The 18039-nt window shown below is 35.7% G+C and overlaps 1 protein-coding gene across 1 annotated transcript in view; it reads left to right on the top strand.

Annotated features, from left to right (window-relative positions):
- The window catches only part of NET1 (neuroepithelial cell transforming 1), a 61210-nt gene that overhangs the window by 11342 nt on the left and 31829 nt on the right, over positions 1–18039 (top strand). The window contains exons 2-3 of the mRNA XM_072749637.1: positions 8143–8209; positions 12218–12277. Of these exons, the coding sequence (XP_072605738.1) occupies positions 8143–8209; positions 12218–12277 (127 nt within the window). The remainder of the gene's footprint in view (positions 1–8142; positions 8210–12217; positions 12278–18039) is intronic.

Below are 18039 nucleotides of genomic sequence, written 5' to 3'. Positions count from 1 at the left end.
GTTATACTATGTGCCCTTATTCATCAAGGATCTTCCTCTAGCAATTTTTATCTTTAAATTGTTGCATTTCATCTAGTTACATTTCATATCTGATTATTGGGGTTTTTTGAAGTTAATGTGTTTTGTCTCTGGCTTCTCTAAAGAGTAGAGAAGAGAAGATACAACCCAGTGTATAGGTGGAGGGTTTGGTCTCCTAATACGGCTTACACATTGTAACAAAAAAAGAAGAAAAAGTTTAGAATATGTTGGTAGATTGGACAGCGTAAATGTGGGGGATATAATATTATAAGATGCAAAGTCATAAGCTGAAAATGAGGGCCAGTTGAAGAGGGAGTATTGGAAGAGTAAGAGAAAGGTTTGAAATAGTTATTTCCAAGAGTAGGAGAGGAGACGACCAGTAATTTCACTGCTAGGCCAGAGTGAAGACCTACCTGAAATTTGTGGTCAGGGCAGCCTGGGTGGCTTAGCGGTTTGGCGCCGCCTTCAGCCCAGGGCATGATCCTGGAGACCTGGGATCGAGTCCCATGTCAGGCTCCCTGTATGGAGTCTGCTTCTCCTTCTGCCTGTGTCTCTGCCTCTCTCTCTCTCTCTCTCTCTCTCTCTCTCTGTTTCTCATGAATAAATAAATAAAATCTTAAAAAAAAAAAAAGAAATTTGTGGTCAGAAATTTAAAGTGAAACTAGTCAGCACATGGTGTGTGTGTGCGCGCATGCGTATTTGTGCATGTGTGCATGCACATGTATACATACACATGCATGCCCACCCTCTAATAACCTGACCCACAGGTCTGGAGCTCATTTCCAGCTACACCCATTGCCAATAATTAATCCTGGCCCGCAAAGCAAGAAATGCGCTACGTCAGAATGAAGTGGGCAATAGAAATGGCTAGGATGTACAGCTCCTAGGAGAGATAGATGACTTACTGTTTTTAAGTCTGTACCAAGTTAAATAAAGGGTTATGAAGCTGGTTTGCCTCCGCTACATACAGATTGTGGGGGGAACATGTCATATGTGTAGTGACTGCTATAGGCTCTAGCAGGGGAGAAATTAATGGGGAGGAAGGTAGAAACAGCTAGAATCCAGTGGAGTGTAAGCTTCTGTGTAGGTTCTATGGCAGGCCTCTCAAATCCTTTCTCCCCTTATGTCCCTCTCTTTTTGTCCTGAGTAGGAGGAAAGGGTCTTGTCCACTTACAGCCCTGGGCCCTGCCATATAATTCAGAGCTCAGAGGAAGGCCTGCTTTCCTGGTCTCATTTCCCTGATGCTGACTGTTCTGGCCCTAGCTTTGATTCACCTAATTATTTTCTCTGGGAATGTACATTCTTTTAGACTGACACCCATAACCCAAATAAAATACTAGTGTTTAAAGTGTTTAGGCTTTACGGTCAGGTTTCCTGGGTTCAAACTCTGGCTCTTGAGGACTCAGCCTCTATAAATCTTATTTCATAGTATCTCTGCCTCGTTAGGTTTTGAAAATCATGTGACATAATTCATGTAAAGCATTAGGACAGTACCTAGACAGAGCAAATGCTCCATAAATATTAGGTATTATAATTTGTAATTTTTGCAGGAAACACTAGAACTATCACTTACTTAACATTTATCAAGAATATTAGCAGTTAGCTCTGTTGTCAGCTTTTGTAGAGGTGGTGTAGGATATTTAGCAGTGTAATGCGAGATGCAAACTGACTAGATGTGAATCCTGATGCTGCCACTGCCGACTTTGAGGCCTTGACTATGGTTTCACTGATGTGTGCTGCCACCTTCTTCATTTATACTTTGTTTATAAGAACCTGACTTTTAGAGTTGCTTGTAAGAGTTATGAGTCAATGTACAGAACTCATGTAAACATCCAAACGCTTAGAATAGTGCCTGGGACATAACAGGCATTCCATAAATTTCTTGATGCTGCTGTTATTAACTCTAAGAAACATTGAGTCATCCATTTTAGTACCAAGAGGGCCTTAGGATTTAGCACAAATTCTTCTATAGATGAGAATGTGAAGCTCTCTGAAATTTCACAGCTCGATGCTAGAAAATGTCCTGTATTTCCTAACTCTTAATGTTCCCTTTGCCATGCCTCTACAAAATGTCTCCAAAGAGATGTATTAGTAGCATTAACCATTGAAACAATTACCATCAGTCATGTAACCACATTTAAGGAGCTTTTCTATGCAAATACTACAATTACTGGATATAAATAACATTTAAATAATTCTATTTCTGCTGTTTGGAGCCTTGGGAGAATCTACCAAATATTATATATCACTTGTATAGCAGGAGCATAAATCCCTACTGATCCTTCTAAGGATTTTATAGGATTTTTCTTTTAACAGATTTGAAGTAATGTTCTCCATTGGTAGAAAGATAATACATGGGGTGCCCGGGTACCTCACTCAATTAAGCCATAGACCCTTGATTCATGATCTCAGGGTCCTGAAATCCAGCAGCATGCCTCCCCCAACCCTACATCAGGCTCCATGCTCAGCAGGGAGCTCGCTTGTCCCTCTCCCTCCCCCCCACTGTCATGTGCATGGGTGCGAATGCTCTTCGTCTCTCTCAAATAAATAAAATCAAAAAATTAAAAAAGAAAGATAATTCCATCCCAGTGATTAACCAGTGGTGATGGGACTTACTCTGTACATTTTTTTTCCAATGAAAGTGATAAATATATAGAATGATATCCAGGGTTAAAGGTAGTCTTTAGCCAGACTAGCTGTTATATAAACTCAGAGCTAAGGAGGATTTCTGTTCCCTTATTTAAAGAAATTTCACTTTTTGAATAGGCTATTTTTCAAAACGTATTTTATTTTATTTTATTTTATTTTATTTTATTTTATTTTATTTATTTTGTTTAAGATTTTATTTATTTATTCATGAGAGATACAGAAAGAGAGGCAGAGACATAGGCAGAGGGAGAAGCAGGCTCCCTGCAAGGAGCCGGATGTGGGACTCCATCCTGGATCCTGGAATTATGCCCTGGGCCAAAGCAGACACTCAACTGCTGAGCCACCCAGGTATCCCTCAAAACATATTTTAAACCACATTAGGGCATATAAACAAATAATTGAGCCAGTTCTCGATAATTTGAGATTGTCATTGTCATTACTGTTTATATAGTTGCTAAAAATAAAAGGGTATCCTCATTAGTTCCTAAGGCTATTTGCTCCCAAATCAAATGATTACTTTTTTAACAGTTTTATTGAAATACAATTTGCACATCATAACATTTACCCATTGTAAGTGTACGATTCAGTGAATATTAGTAAATTTATGTAGTTGTGCAACTATTACCACAATCCGTTGATGGAACATTTCATCACCACGGATATTACCTCATGTTTGTGTGCAGTCAACCCCCCACTTCCACCCCTAGGCCTAGGCAGCCACTAACCTGCTTTCCATTTGTATAAATTTATATTTCTTTACATTTTATATAAATGGAATCATACAATATATAATCTTGCAGTTTATCCATATTATGGCTTGCATGAATATTTCATTCCTTTTTATTGCTAAATAGTATTCCATTATATGAAATGAATATTCTACATTTTGTGTGTATGCGTGATGCTCAAATGTGTTCTAGAAATGTTCCAAAATATATCTATTATTTGGAGCTCACAGCTAACAAAGTTGAGAAAGCCCTAATAGTAAGAGATATTAGTCTATATGAGTTTCTTGTGGAAACTTTACCAAGTGGGAGAAGAGACAATTTCTTTTTTTTTCTTTAAGATTTTATTTATTTATATATTTATTTATAAATGAGAGACACAGAAAGGCAGAGACACAGGCGAGGGAAAAGCAGCTTCCCTGTGGGGAGCCCGATTTGGGACTTGATCCCAGGACCCCAGGATCACACCCTGAGCCGAAAGCAGACGCTCAACTGCTGAGCCACCAGGTGCCCCAAGAAGAGACAATTTCTTAATAGCAAAGATGCTAAGTAGTCAAAACAGTCCATTCTATCAGATATTTGACCCAAATAAATGAATTGTTTCAGTAATATTTGTCATTGTTTTTTGCCTGATTTACGAAGAAACTGAGAACCTTAATAGTTCAGCACCCCACATATCAACAAATTTTCACTACAGAGAATAGTTTACATCATTCTTTCTACATTCATGGTACCCTTAGCATCTACAAAGTAAAATTTTAAATTTTAGCTGCTTATGAGTTATGCATAGTAGTTTGTAGTTAGGCTAAGACATTTATTTGAGTTGCACTGCTGGTGTGTAGGACCAGCTTCCTTTGTCTAGCAGCTGTATTTCAGCTCTATTGTATTCTTGTTTTACCATGTAGGAACTAATTCTCCTTAACAGATCTGGAGGCATCACAATTTTCAATTATACTCTGTCTTATTTTGGGTGCCCTATGCATCAAGTCGTCTTGCTAAATGTCAATGACCTAGTCTGTTATATTCCTATCTTTAGCCCTTCTATTTTCCTTGCTTTTTAAAAATATTTATTTTGCTAACTCATTTTGGTGGTTCTTTGTTAAAAACTTCTAAATGTCTACCTTGTTATAAGCCAGTATCTTTACATTTTTGTGGTTTTCCTTTTTAATTGGAAGGATTAACTCCCTTATGTTGTCTAGTACATTTTATGAAAATGTTCATTGAGCTGTCTTTCTGCTATTTATAATTCAAATTCAGTTCTTACTTATTTGCCACGATAGAAGAGGGCAGTAATACAAATCATAATCTAAGAATGAACTAACAATTTTTCTCTTATTGAATATCATCTTTACCATTGTAGTTTTGCTTTGTGTAGGCCAAAACTAGTTCAATGTAAAAATAATTTACATTGTTTAAAAACACACGAAAAGATAAGAAAAGAAGTATGGATGTTGGGCCAAGGAATAATCACAATGAGATTAATAGAAAACACGATTTACTACAACAAGCTGGTTCCTTCACTTATTAGTTTATTTTATGCCTGAAATGTTGTAATTGTTTGAATATATTAAAAAAGAGGATTGGACAAAAATTATTGAAAAGATGAAGGACCATCATTTCTTATTTCAGCCCTTAATACCTCTTTAAATGAACTCTGCTTAGTATCTTTTAGAAAGGCCACTTACAATTTTAACATTTTATGAAATAAAATTTTTTTTCCCACAAGGATTTAAAATAGCTATTACATTTGGGCCTGACCCCTGTGAAAGATAACTGTATGTCTTTCCAAGATTTTTTAAAAGTTGGCACTGTCTTACATGATTTTGAGGCACAATTTGTTTATTGGGTTCTTTTTTTCCATGGGTATTCAGAATAAATAGGTACTTGTTATTGAATTGGGAAAAAATAGCATTACTATAAAACTGATTACAGCTTGTACTGGAAAGAATCTTGCCATCTGATTGGAAATATTTTTCCAGTTTGTTGACCTATTTGAAATTCCTAAGAGCTATTTTTCTTTCCAGCTTTCAAACATGAAATTCATTCTGAGGTCAGTTTGGTTGATTCTAGGGACTAAAGAAATGAGTAACTTTGGTTTTGTGTTCTCCTTAAAACTCATCTTAAGGATGTATTTATTGAATATTTTAAGTGCTACTATAATTACTACTTTGTAATGAATATTTGCATTGGATTAAAAATAATCTTATGAGAAATCATAATTAATGCTTCTCAACCAAGTCCCCACTGATGCTGTTATTAACCATGTAGTATATAACAGCACTTACCTAGAGAAGTATTTTTAAAAAGTATGATCCATGGACTCGTGGGGTATGAATGTCCTGCTTTTCCCTATTGTCTTTTAGCATTGTTTATAATATTATATCTATGTATTGTTTAGACATATGAATTCTGATTCATTTCAGATGTCATGTTGGTTTAACCTAAATACCTCACTCTAGTGTTTTATCAAAAATCATACTATTTTCTTCATTGTTAGTTTTTCTGCAGTGGCAAGAAAAATCAGTTCCTTAAGTTCTCTTGCTCCACTAAAGAGGCCCTGGGGAGGCCTGGGATGGGGGGACGGAAGGGCGTGGGATGAGTTTTAATAGTAATAAAGGTGGGGCATCCAGGGGTTCAGTGGTTGAGTGTCTGCCTTTGGCTCAGGTCATGATCCTGGGGTCCTGGGATCGAGTTCCACATCGGACTCCCTACAGGGAGCCTGCTTCTCCCTCTGCCTGGGTCTCTGCCTCTCTCTCTGTGTGTCTCTCATGAATAAATAAATAAAAATCTTTTTTAAAATAGTAACAAAGGCTTACTGTTTTAATATTTCATAAATAATTATTTAGGAAATGCTTACTTAAATATCTTAAGATCTTTCTGCATCTAATTATCAGTGGAACCCTATTTCTCTGTGCCGGGAAACTTGCTGGAAACTGAGGCTGACATAGAAAGAGGGAAAAATCTGCTAGTTTTGTCATTGACCCACTTTCTAATATGCTTCACTAAACTTTGTTGCTATTCCTTCACCCTCTTGCTTCTTCCCGACCAGTCTTGTTGCCTCCCAGTTCATCCCTCTTGTTCCAAGGCTTATTGCTGCCGCCATTCAAGATCAAGTCCGTACTCTCTAAGGGTTGTTATGTAAGGCCTTTTATCTAGTCCTACCTTATTTCTTTAGATACTCAAACATAAGGAACTACTTGCTGTTTCCTGAATATAATTCATTTCACTCCCACTTGTGCTGTTCTCTTTGCCGGAAAAGCCTTCCTGGCTCTCCTATGCTTTGCTAATTACTATTTCTCTTTGATTTAGCTTTAGTATTGTTTAAGAATTGATTCTGTGAAGCCTTTTGACATCCTCTTTCTCTGTGTAGCCATTTTCCCTTGTGTTCCTTGTCAAAATGTAAGCAGACTGCTGCTTTATATTTAGCTTAAAAAACTACCTGTATTTGATGTAAGCTTGTAAAGTCTTGTAGGTTTAATAGCGTCTGTGGTATTTTGTAGTTAGAGTGAATAAAGACCATGAGGATCAAGGGTGAGAGGTGGAATGAATATACAAATGGAGGATGGCCTTACAATCCAGAAAGCGGAACACTAACTTTTCTAACAATTGAACCATGTGGCCAGGACTTGATCAATAACTGCCAGGTTCCCTAATTTTTATCCTTGCTTCCAACTTAGAACCAATCAAAGCAAGCCAAATACACCCCCCGCCACCACCACCAATCACATAGGATGTCTCACCTTCAGCTTCCCATTGCCAACAGTCTCCAATCAGGGCACACTTTTGAAACCTTCCCTTTTTTCCACTATGAAGCTTTCCCTCTCTTCAGCCTGCCTTTGAGTCTTCCTCAACACAAGTGATGGTGACTGACTCCCCAGCGTCTGGCAGGCTCTGAATATATAGCCTTTGCTTTTCTCATTTATTTCTATACAAGGGGAAAACCTATTTATTTTATATTTACTTACATCCAAAGTGATTAATGGTAAGTATTTATAAACCGTATTTCTTGTGCTATCTATATTTTGTGTTTTTTATCTACATGTTTTATAAACATAGAGGCTTATATATTATAAAGGTGAAGACAGGTTTTGGTTATAAGGATTCTCATGAATGGAAAAATAACACAGAAGAAAAGTCTGTCACTTAATAGTAATGAACAAAAACTCTAGTCAAATTTTAATCTTACTTGAGATCTTCGTCTCAGATACAGTTTTTAAAATTCTTTATTTGGTTATTTAAGCCATAACTTTTTAAAAAAGTACATGGAAGAGATTTAAACATGAAATGCAAATTAAATATGTTTGGGTTTTATTATATTGAACATCCTTTTATTTTTAAAATACTAGGCATACATAATGACTTTTATTAAATACTTTTTGCATCATTTACTGCTTTTTATTTAACCTATTAGTATACTATACTATATAGATTTCTTGCTATTGAACCATGTATATGTACCTAAAGTAACCCTGCTTGGTTTGGTGAATTATTTTTGATATGTCCACTAATTTTATTTTAGTGCCCTTTCACTTTTTTAAAGATCGTAAAAATGACTAAAACCTATACCCTGGTTTGGTTTTTTGTTGTTGTTTTTTTTTTTTTGCATGCTCTCATTTCTACAATGGAATGACTAATAAGGCTACTTAAAATCATTTTGAACCTATGAAAAAGAGCTTTTTGTATGTCTAGAGTGCTTTGTTTTATAAAAGTTACTCTCGGTTTATTTATTACTTGAATTTTCTTTTAACAGATATTCCCTTCGGAGAGGTAGCTCCTTCACATTTTTAACACCTGGCCCCCATTGGGACTTCACTTTGGTGAGTAGCTCCTGGGTATTTTATGTCTGAGCATTGATAGAATTAATTCCTAGATTGTCTTTCAGTCAATGTGGTGTACAACTCAGTTGTCGGTACTTCTCTGAGTATCTTAAGGTACAGAGTTCCTATCACCATCCTTGGCAGTCTAATTTAATTCTTTTCTGCTAACAAGCTAAAAAAAAATACTTTTATTTCAATTAAATATAAAACGTATTTTGAAAAGTACCAGATCTTTTTATTTTTAACCCTATGCAACCCTTTTTCTTATTACTACCAGTTTTTAAATTAGAATATATTATGAAACATGAAATTGTTTTTGTGTTCATACTCTAACAGCTTTTTTCTTGTTTGAAAAATATAAAAATGATTTCAGATGATATATATGAGTGAATTATTTTGTGTTGTTAATCATCCTTGTATCCTAGTCTCATTATTTTTAGAATGAGACTTTATGGAGGCATCTAACTGCAAAATGACACCAGACAATTGATTCTTTTTGTAATTAAAAACTCATACCTTATAAATACTCATATAAATAGTGTATATACAAATAGAACATGATTCTTTATTTTCTTATTTGGAAGAAATAGCACATACCATTCTGTTTCTAGGTTGCCAAGCTTTACATAATCATGTGCCAATGGGTTCAGCAATACAGATTTAATTTGTACTCTCTTCTTTTGTATTTAATTTATATTTCTGTTGAGGACTTTGAGATTTCTGTACTCTTAACACCAGTAACTTATATTAATTGGTCAGTGAAGCATTCATAACAAGAATCTCCTGACTCTAATATAATTCTCTATTTTCTTTGAAACTTTTTTCATCTTAGTTTCTTTCCCTTAATAGTTGACAAGGCTAAACTCACACAGAAAAACTTTAGTAGAGAAGTATCTCCAAACTTGATTTTGTAAACCTATCAGCAAAAATATTTTGAACATGTATGCCTGATACATTTATTTGGAATTTTTATGTATGTACTACCATTATTAACTACTAACAGCACAGTACTCAACTTAGGGTGAAGTTCATGATAGTGGACATAAGTCTTTATTGCAAATAGCCATGACATTTTCACAGTGTGAGGTCAATTTCTTAATCTGTTAGATTTCCTTATGATGTAGATGATGAGCTCATCATCTGTGTATTGAATATTAGTAAAGCTTATTCTTAAGGATTAGTAAATACATAAAAATAGAATTTCTTGCATTTTCCTCCTCCACTCCAGGGAAGATATCTTACATCTCCTCTGGGATGGGTACATCCCACTTGGGAAAAACACTTTTGTAGAGTTCTCCCATGACAAAAGAAACATCTCATGGTTCATGTAATACGACGTTTGGAATGTGATTAAGGAGTTCTAAGAGGGAGATTTATAAACTTTTACATAACATGGTTTAAGAAAGGAAAAAAACAAAAAGTAAGCATCTAGCTCAAGTAATTAGAGAAAACAGCAGAATGAACCCAAGAAAATAGAAGGAAAAGTGAGAATGGTTAAAAATAAAATCAGCACCCAATCATGAGAAAATTCTTGGCAAACTAGGAATAGAATTGAACTTCCTTAGCCTGAGACCTACCACAAGCAACATGTTTTGTAATGATAATATGTTAGAAACATCCCCTTAAATTTTTTTTAAAAAGCCTACTGTCACCATGTCTATCCAGTATAGTACTGGTGCTTCTAACCAACACAGTTAGACAGGAAAACAAATGGTATTCAAATTAGAAAGGAAGAGACAGTAGGATTCCATTACTTAGGAACAATTTGACTATCTACATAGAATATCCAAGAGAATATTAATTGCAGCTGTTAGAACTAATAAGAGTTCAAGCAAGATTACAGACTATAAAATTTATAAAAAGAATTCAATAAAATGTATATATACTGGCAATAAACAATTAAATGTAACTTGTAAAGCTTTTATTGAAATAACAATTTTTAAACCTAGAATAAATCTATGAGAAGATCTGTGAGATTTTTATGGGAAAGATTGGAAAGCATTAATAAAGAACATAGACACCAAATTAAATGGAGAGTCATGCAACATGAAAATATCAGTACTCCCCGTATTAATTTATAAATTCAGTGCAGTTCTGATAGAGTATAAGAGATCTCAATTCTACAGCTCAGGAAGAAAAGTGAAGGCCCGACAGCTGTAAAAGTATTGTGCAAGCCAGGGATACATGTGACTTATTATATTAGCTGTTTAGACTTACCCCACAGGTACAGTTAAGTATGGAACCACAGTGTGGATGAAAGTCTAGGTAAGTAGGCCAATGCCGTAAGATCGAGAACCCAGAAACTGACATATGTATGAGAACTTACAGCATCATAGGCATCAGGGGGAATAGTGCTTGCAACAGAGATAATAGCGGTGGGACAGTTAGTTAGCTGTGGCATAGTTCTATACCATATACCATATACCAACAAACAAGTTCTAGATGGGCTGCACATGTAAATAGGAAAAGCAAAATATTCTTAAGATATTTAAAAGAAAATACAATAGAATGTTTTAAAATATGTTAAATGTCTTTATACATATGCAGACACATGTATGTGATTTTATATAAATGCATAAGTACACTCATAAATGAGCTTTTCCCCTCAGTACACTTCTTTCTGACAGTTTTCCCCCTTTCCTCTCTTCCGTCAATCCTTCCATCCCCAACCTCCACTCTAACCCTTGTCAGCAACACTGTACCTGTCCTTTATGTTTTGCTCATATAATTATTCACACACACACACAGCTTTACAAATAAAATACACACATGCATGATCTTTGCTTAGTTTGTTTTTCTAAATTAGGATCATATTATTCATATTTTTCTAGATCTTCTGGATATGAACTTAGGATCAATAAAGATTTCTTGTCACATCATTTTTCATTTTTTCCAATCCTGATTTATATTTTCTTTCAGATCTTACACAATTTTCTTAATATCTTTTAGCTAAATTTTGAAAAGTATGTCATAGCTTTGCTCTGCTTCTTTGAGCATTTTGTTCTGAGGTACTTTCATTCCCTGTAGGTATGTTACTCTTCCCTTTTTCCCGTTTTTTCCTTAGTTACTTTGTATAGGATTTGACTTGGAGAATTTTCTGTTCATTTTAATGTGAATTTAGTTTTTCTGAACTTTGCAAAGAGGCTTGATTCAGATCAACTTTGATCTTCACAAAGAACTTTGCTAACTTCACAGAGCTCCCTCTCCTTATTTTGATGATGCCTTACTTCTGCGAGATCCAGGCTCCATCTGTTCTCCCCCTTCCATCTGGACTTCATCTTTCCTTTTCTCTGTAGTCCCTATCCTGCTCGATTTTGACTCCACTACTAGCAGTTTCTCCTTGGGATAGAGTCAGGTCCTGGAAGGGAACCCTGGCTGGTCAGTTTTGAGAGTTCACAAGAGCTAGACTGTGTCACAGGTAATCCGAAAAGTTATTCTGAGGGGTAAGTGGATGACATGTTACTTAACGATTCTTCTTCAGTAGTGATAAAGGACAGAAATGAGATTGTACACAGTTTCGCCACTACAGGCATCAGCAGAGTTGAATGAGGCTGAAGAATAATAGCTAGGAGTGTGTTGTCTTCCAACCAATAAATCCTGCTTCAGGCAACAAGTCTTAATTTCTTTGAGCCATGAGAAAAGGATTTTTTTTTCCTAGTGAAGGCCTTCCCCCCTCCATAGGATAAATAATGTGTTCCTTAAAAAAAAAAAAAAGTTGCCTTTATGTTTAAAACATAATTTACTTTTTCTCAGAGTTGTGTTCTAGAAAAACTTTCCGTAAGGTTTTTTTTAATAGGGTGTAGCATGAGATGATTCACTTAGGGAGACTAAGTAGTAAATATACTAGAGATAATTTATGAGCATCCCTCAGAAATAACCTCTTTTAAAAAAATTTTAAGTACAGCTTCACTTTTTTTATAGTGATTTTTCTGGCTTTATGGAGTCTTTGTTTAATGAAGCAACATGCATTCCTTTTTTATAAGAATGAAATCTTTTTTTTCCACATAGAAAAGAAAGCGGAGAGCAAAGGATGATGATGTTGTGAGCCTTAACAGCCTTGATCTAAAGGTAAGCCTTCCTTCTCTGTCAAAGAAAAGCACTTAAAAAATGCAGATAGTGTTTTATTTTTTGTACCTATAATAATAATGAATGCTAATTTTTAAAAAATTGTAAGTGCAAAACTGAATAATGCTGGCTCTTATAGGTATTTTCTTTTTCCTGTTGTTCTTAAGAATGAGGTGAGAGCCTTCCTTAAGAACCATGTAGGCTTTAGCTAGTGCTCTCACGTTCAAATGTGTAAAGAGGTCAGGCCTACTGTATATGCCTTGAGGAAGGAAGGGCTGTGGTGGAAAAGAGAAACATGCCCTCCTGCAAGAGGCAGCTGCTACTGTGCTCTAGCCCTTGGCTACCTTTAGGACTATCAAAATCTGGATTTTTAAGTGAATTCTATGTAAAATTGTTAAGTCCCCAAACCTAGTGTCTCTGGAATTTCTTAGACCATTTTCGTCAGTTGGCCAACTTTATAGAACCATCTTGGTTTTAAGGAACCTTTTTTTAAAGATCGTTATGTAAAAGTTATACATTTGTTAAGTGAGATTTAAAAAATGTCTGGCATTGTGTGAAATGATGGCAAATTTTTATAGGTCTGTCCATCAACATTTTACCAAATCCAGCTAGCCAGAGGGGGGTGGGATGGGGCATGTGTATGTACATAATATGTTTATGGAAGAACTCTGTGTTTTAAGTGTTAGGCTTTTTGCAAAACAATTTTAGTTACACTTAAAAATCTTACAAAGAAAGAAAAAAGGATAAAATGGCAGCTCTGAATATTTTTAGGTATGCTTCAAGTCAGATCACATACAGAAATAGGACAGTATTTATCATTCACCACAATAAAATCCATGGTCAAATCTACTTAAAGATAATCCTCCTTCGGTTGATCCCAACTTCTGCATAAAGACAATCCTCCTTTGGTTTATCCCAACTTCTGCAATTCGGATCATTCTCATTTTAACTATCAACCTGCCTCCTCTCCCCTGGATTATTTTGAAGAAAAATCCTTTAAGTTGTATCATTTTATCTGTATCGTCAGATTAAGTGTTCATACTTCCCTTGATTTGTCTTACACCTTTTTGTTTTGGTTTTGTTCATTTTGTCTGTTTGAATTGGAATTCATATAAAAGTCCAAACGTTGTCTCTTCAGTGTCTTTTAATCCACAGATTCCCTCTCTAGCTTTTTGGGGTTTTTTAGGATTTGTTGCTAAAAAAGAAATCGTGTGTAGGACCTTTTATAGTCTGCATGTTCATGGTTGTGTCTCCATGGTATCATTTCTTCTGTCCTCTCTTCCCTTTATTCCTGATAAACTGATAGAGCTAGAGATGGTTTGGGCTCTCTAATTCCTTGGGAGGTACATCATGTCTTTTTGTGATGTTGTCAAAATTAATTATCATTGCCTAGATTTATTTGATCCTTGAAGGTTGCAAAATGGTGAAAGTGCCTTTATCAGTCATCTTTATTATATTTCTGTAAAAAGAAAACTGCCTTTGGGGCACCTAGATGGCTCAGTCAGTTACACATCTGCCTTCAGCTCATGTCATGGTCTCAGGGTCCTGAGATCTAGACCCACATTGGGCTCCCTACGCAGCAAGGAGTCTGCTTTTCCCTCTGTTCTCCCTCTGCCCCCCCCCACACACACACACTTCATGCTCTCTCTCTAATAAGTAAATAAAATCTTTTAAAAAATAAATAAATAGAACTCCCTTCATCAACTATTTGGTTACTATGATGTACTTACTTATACTAAAGGTAGGACAGGTGCTTGATTTGATTCCTTTTATCGGTTTTCAGAAGTGATGAGTTTTATTCATTACAATTCTCTGAAAATAGTTAATTTTTTTTCTTTTTAATATAGTTATGAACTTGCAGATATTAGCACATTTGCGGTGTTCTGATCCATTCTGGTTATTACTCTTACAATGTTTAGATTACCCTATCTTTGGCCACTGGATGCTGCTTCAGAATGGCTTGCTCCTAGGTCCTTTTTTCCCCTAGTTTTAAGGTATAATTGACATTTAATATAATGTAAATTTAAGGAATGCAATGCATTGATTTCCTATATCCTTTGACATTGACCCCCCCCCCCCTTATACCTAGAGGCTCAGTGGCCTCCCTTTCTTCAAGGATGACCAGTTATTCCAGGCCCACTTGTACATTTTGTTGTTGTTTCTGCTCCATACCTGGACTCCGTCATTTATAAAAATCCTGGTTTCCTTAGGAAATGGTAGAGGCTTAAACCTGTTCTTTAAGAACACTCCCTGCTGCTGTATTGATCCTTTTTCTATGCCTTTTAATGGACAAAGCTAGGAAATATATATCACTTTTTCAGATAAATTATAAGTTTATACTTATATTTCAGATTTGAGGCTACAATGTTTCTTACTCAGTCTCATCAATCTTACTATCTGGATTTCTCGGCCACGCCAAAAATCTAGGTCTTGGAGATACTGGCATAATTACTGATTTGATTTACTCACAGTTCAAAGACAACAGTCTACATTACTGCAAATCACTACTGTATTACTATAAATGAGACAATTACTGAAAACATGTTTCATTTTTTAGATTTTTTTGTTTTTTACATATAAGTTGTAGTGCGTATGTACAGCTTATATGTTTTTCAATTATTGAACTAGTATTTTTTTTGTTAAGATAGCACTTGCAAGTAGGAACAGGGGAGGAGCAGAGGAGAGAGAGAATCTCAAGCAGACTCCTTGTCTCCTTGCTGAGCATGATGGGGCGGGGTGGGGTTGGCTTAATCTCAGGACCCCAAGATCATGACCTGAGCTGAAACCAAGAGTTGGATGCTTAACCAACTGTGGCACCCAGGCGCCCCTGAACTAGTGCTTTTCTATGTGTAATTACAACAACAACTCACTTGTTCCTTTTTATTTTCAATTTTTAAGAACTACTACTTTTTAATTATTTTTTCTTATAATCATGTGACAAAATTGTGTGGAATTTCAAAGTTAAGTTCCATAGTATTCTTGTTTCTATTCCTGGCCCTTCTACCCTACTTCTTTCTTCCATACAGAATCTTTTTTTTCTTTCTTTTTTTTTTTAATTTTATGCTTTATTCTTTCACTTTTTAAAAATAGAAGCAGTTGCATGTATATTTGTATATTCCACTTTCTTGGCTACACAGTAGCACGCTGTCCTTCATTATGTGCTCTATTTTATTCTTTCCTTGTTTGTTTTGCTTGTGTGTTTATTGCTTTGTAATGTCTTTCCATATTTAGGAATGTTCATGTTTTTCTCTTGGTTATTTTTTTTTTTTTTTTGCTTCAGTTTGCTCTTTTTAGCCTTTGTAAGTTGGTTCATTCCTACAAGCATTGTTTTAATCAACTAACACCTCTTCTCCCTCCTCTCCTTCTCCCCTGTTAATAAACTAAAGTAATATCTCTTCATTCTAAATTAATACATTTAAAGTATTAAGTGCTTATTTTACTTTTCATGAACATCACCATTATTCCATTTCTTGAACAGTTTAATTGTGTCCATAAGATCAGAGCATTTAGCCATTGCAGACTGTGCTGTGTACCCTGGTAACCATTATCTAGGCTTTAGTTTCACAGGTAAGTGTATATTGAATGTTGAGTACCAGTTCTAGGTTTTTGGTTTTCTGAAATTCATTCCCTAGCAAAGGGGTCAGCAAACTGTAGCCCACAAACCATTTCTGACCTGCTCATTGACTTACATGAATTGTTAACGGCTGCTTTTAAAAACACTACAGTGGCAGAGGTTGAGTAGCAGTGACAGAGACCATCTGACCTATAGAGACTGAAATATTTACTATTTGGCCTTTTATAGAGAGTTTGCTGACCCCTCCTCTAGACTTGAGTAAAATTCAGAGGACTTGTTTGTTAATGAGGACAGTATTATGTGAGTTACTGAATGTTCATGTTGGTTGATTTGCAGTCACTGTACTTGAAGGGTTTGAATGGATGAAATCCATGGCTCACATTTTCTTTCCTTGATAATTAAATATTTTACTCCATTAATTTCTGCATAAAATGCTACTGTTGAAAAGTTACTATAAATACATATTTTTGAGTCATCTTTTATTTTAGGAACATTTTTTTCCTCATAGTTTTTGTCATTTTTTTCTATTCCATTGTTTTCTGTCCTCTCCCTGCCTTTTATACTTGGATTGGATTTTTTTTTCTTTTATATTTATCACTAAAAATATTTTTTATCTGTTCATATCTTTTTTATTTTTATTTTTATTATTTTTAGTAGGCTCCATGCCCATCAGGGAGAGCAACATGCAGGGCTTGAACTCATGACCCTGAGATCAAGACCTGAGCTGAGATCAAGAGTCAGATGCTTTGCTGACTGAACCACCCAGGCTGTCTTTAAATTTGTCTTCCCTTTTGTCTTCTTTTTCTCTTAATGCAGTAGATAGATTTTCTTTATTCTGAAATAATTTTCTTCTATTTTTAATTCTTTTTGAGTTCTATCACCTCATTACAAATCTTGCTTTCTCTGCCCACCTAATTTCTGAGTTTTGTGTTCTTCCATAGCTTCTATAATTTTTTTAATTTATGTTATAGAGACATTATTCTACTTCACATTTTCTGCATCTTTATAATACTTTTAAAAGGGATTCATGGGGACACCTGAGTGGCTCAGCAGTTGAGCGTCTGCCTTCGGCTCAGGAAGTGATTCTGGGGTCCTGGGATTGAGTCCTGCATCAGGCTCCCCATAGGAAACTTGTTTCTCCTTCTGCCTGTGTCTCTGCCTCTCTTTCTCTCTCTCTGTCTCTCATGAATAAATAAATAAAATCTTAAATAAATAAATAGGATTCATTATTCTTTTCTGTTGCTCTTTTTTTTTTCTTTTTTTGAAGTGCAATAAGTTTTCCTGTCTTAAAGGTGAGAGGGGTGAGCCCTTTTACCCTGTCTTCACCTTCATTGCTCCAGAGCTCCCTCTTCTGTTGTCTTCACAAAGTGGTTTTTAACAGTACAGCCTCAGGCTTTCTGAGATCTTTTTCTTTTCTGCTCTTTTTTATCTGGGCTTTTTTTTTTTCTTCTGTTGCTCTGTTGATCTACTCCTAGTAGTTTTTTCAAAGTAGTGTTATCTTCAAGAGTTTAAGTGCCGCAGACTGCTTAACCTTTATAGCACTGCAGGATCTTTGCTCAGCCCAAGAATTTGATCTTGGGGTCCTTCCCAGGTTAGACTACTGTCTGCAGACTAGCATGCAGACTAGCATGCTCGTGAGGGGTTCCCTGTCCTTAGTGCTCTCAGAGAAGCCCAGTTGCCTTCCCTTTGATAACCCTGTAGGTCTCCTAGCTGTCCTTTTTGTCACTGCCTGGCCAATAAAAGGTTTTGGGGGAAATACTGTGTCTTCATTTTGTTGTAGATTGAGTTTCCTGTTTTGCTAGGTTAGTTGCTCTAGCTGCCTTTTTTTTTTTTTTTAAACTTTAAAGTGTGAAGACCTGTCAAAGACTTAATTAACATAATAATGAGTGAACCAACAGAATGGTAAAGCTAATCAAAGGACTATAGGAAACACTGAAGTATTCTAATTACTGAAAGAAGGAAAGAATGGTGAAGGGGGGCCTGGGTGGCTCAGTCTGTTGGGTGTCTGACTTCTTCTGGCTGGAGTTGTGATCTGAGGGCACTGGGATGGAGCCCCACGAGGGGCTCTGCGCTCAGCCTGGAGTTTGCTTCTCTTTCTCCCTCCGCTCCTCCACTCATGCTCTCTGTCTCTCTCTAAACTAATTAAAATATTTTTTAATAAAAGAAAGAATGGTGGAATAAGATTGCTAAA

This window comes from Vulpes vulpes, chromosome 2, assembly GCF_048418805.1.
Source record: "Vulpes vulpes isolate BD-2025 chromosome 2, VulVul3, whole genome shotgun sequence".
Classification (NCBI taxonomy): Eukaryota; Metazoa; Chordata; class Mammalia; order Carnivora; family Canidae; genus Vulpes; species Vulpes vulpes.
Note: the sequence above shows the minus strand (reverse complement) of the source record. Positions and strands in the feature narration are given on the sequence as shown.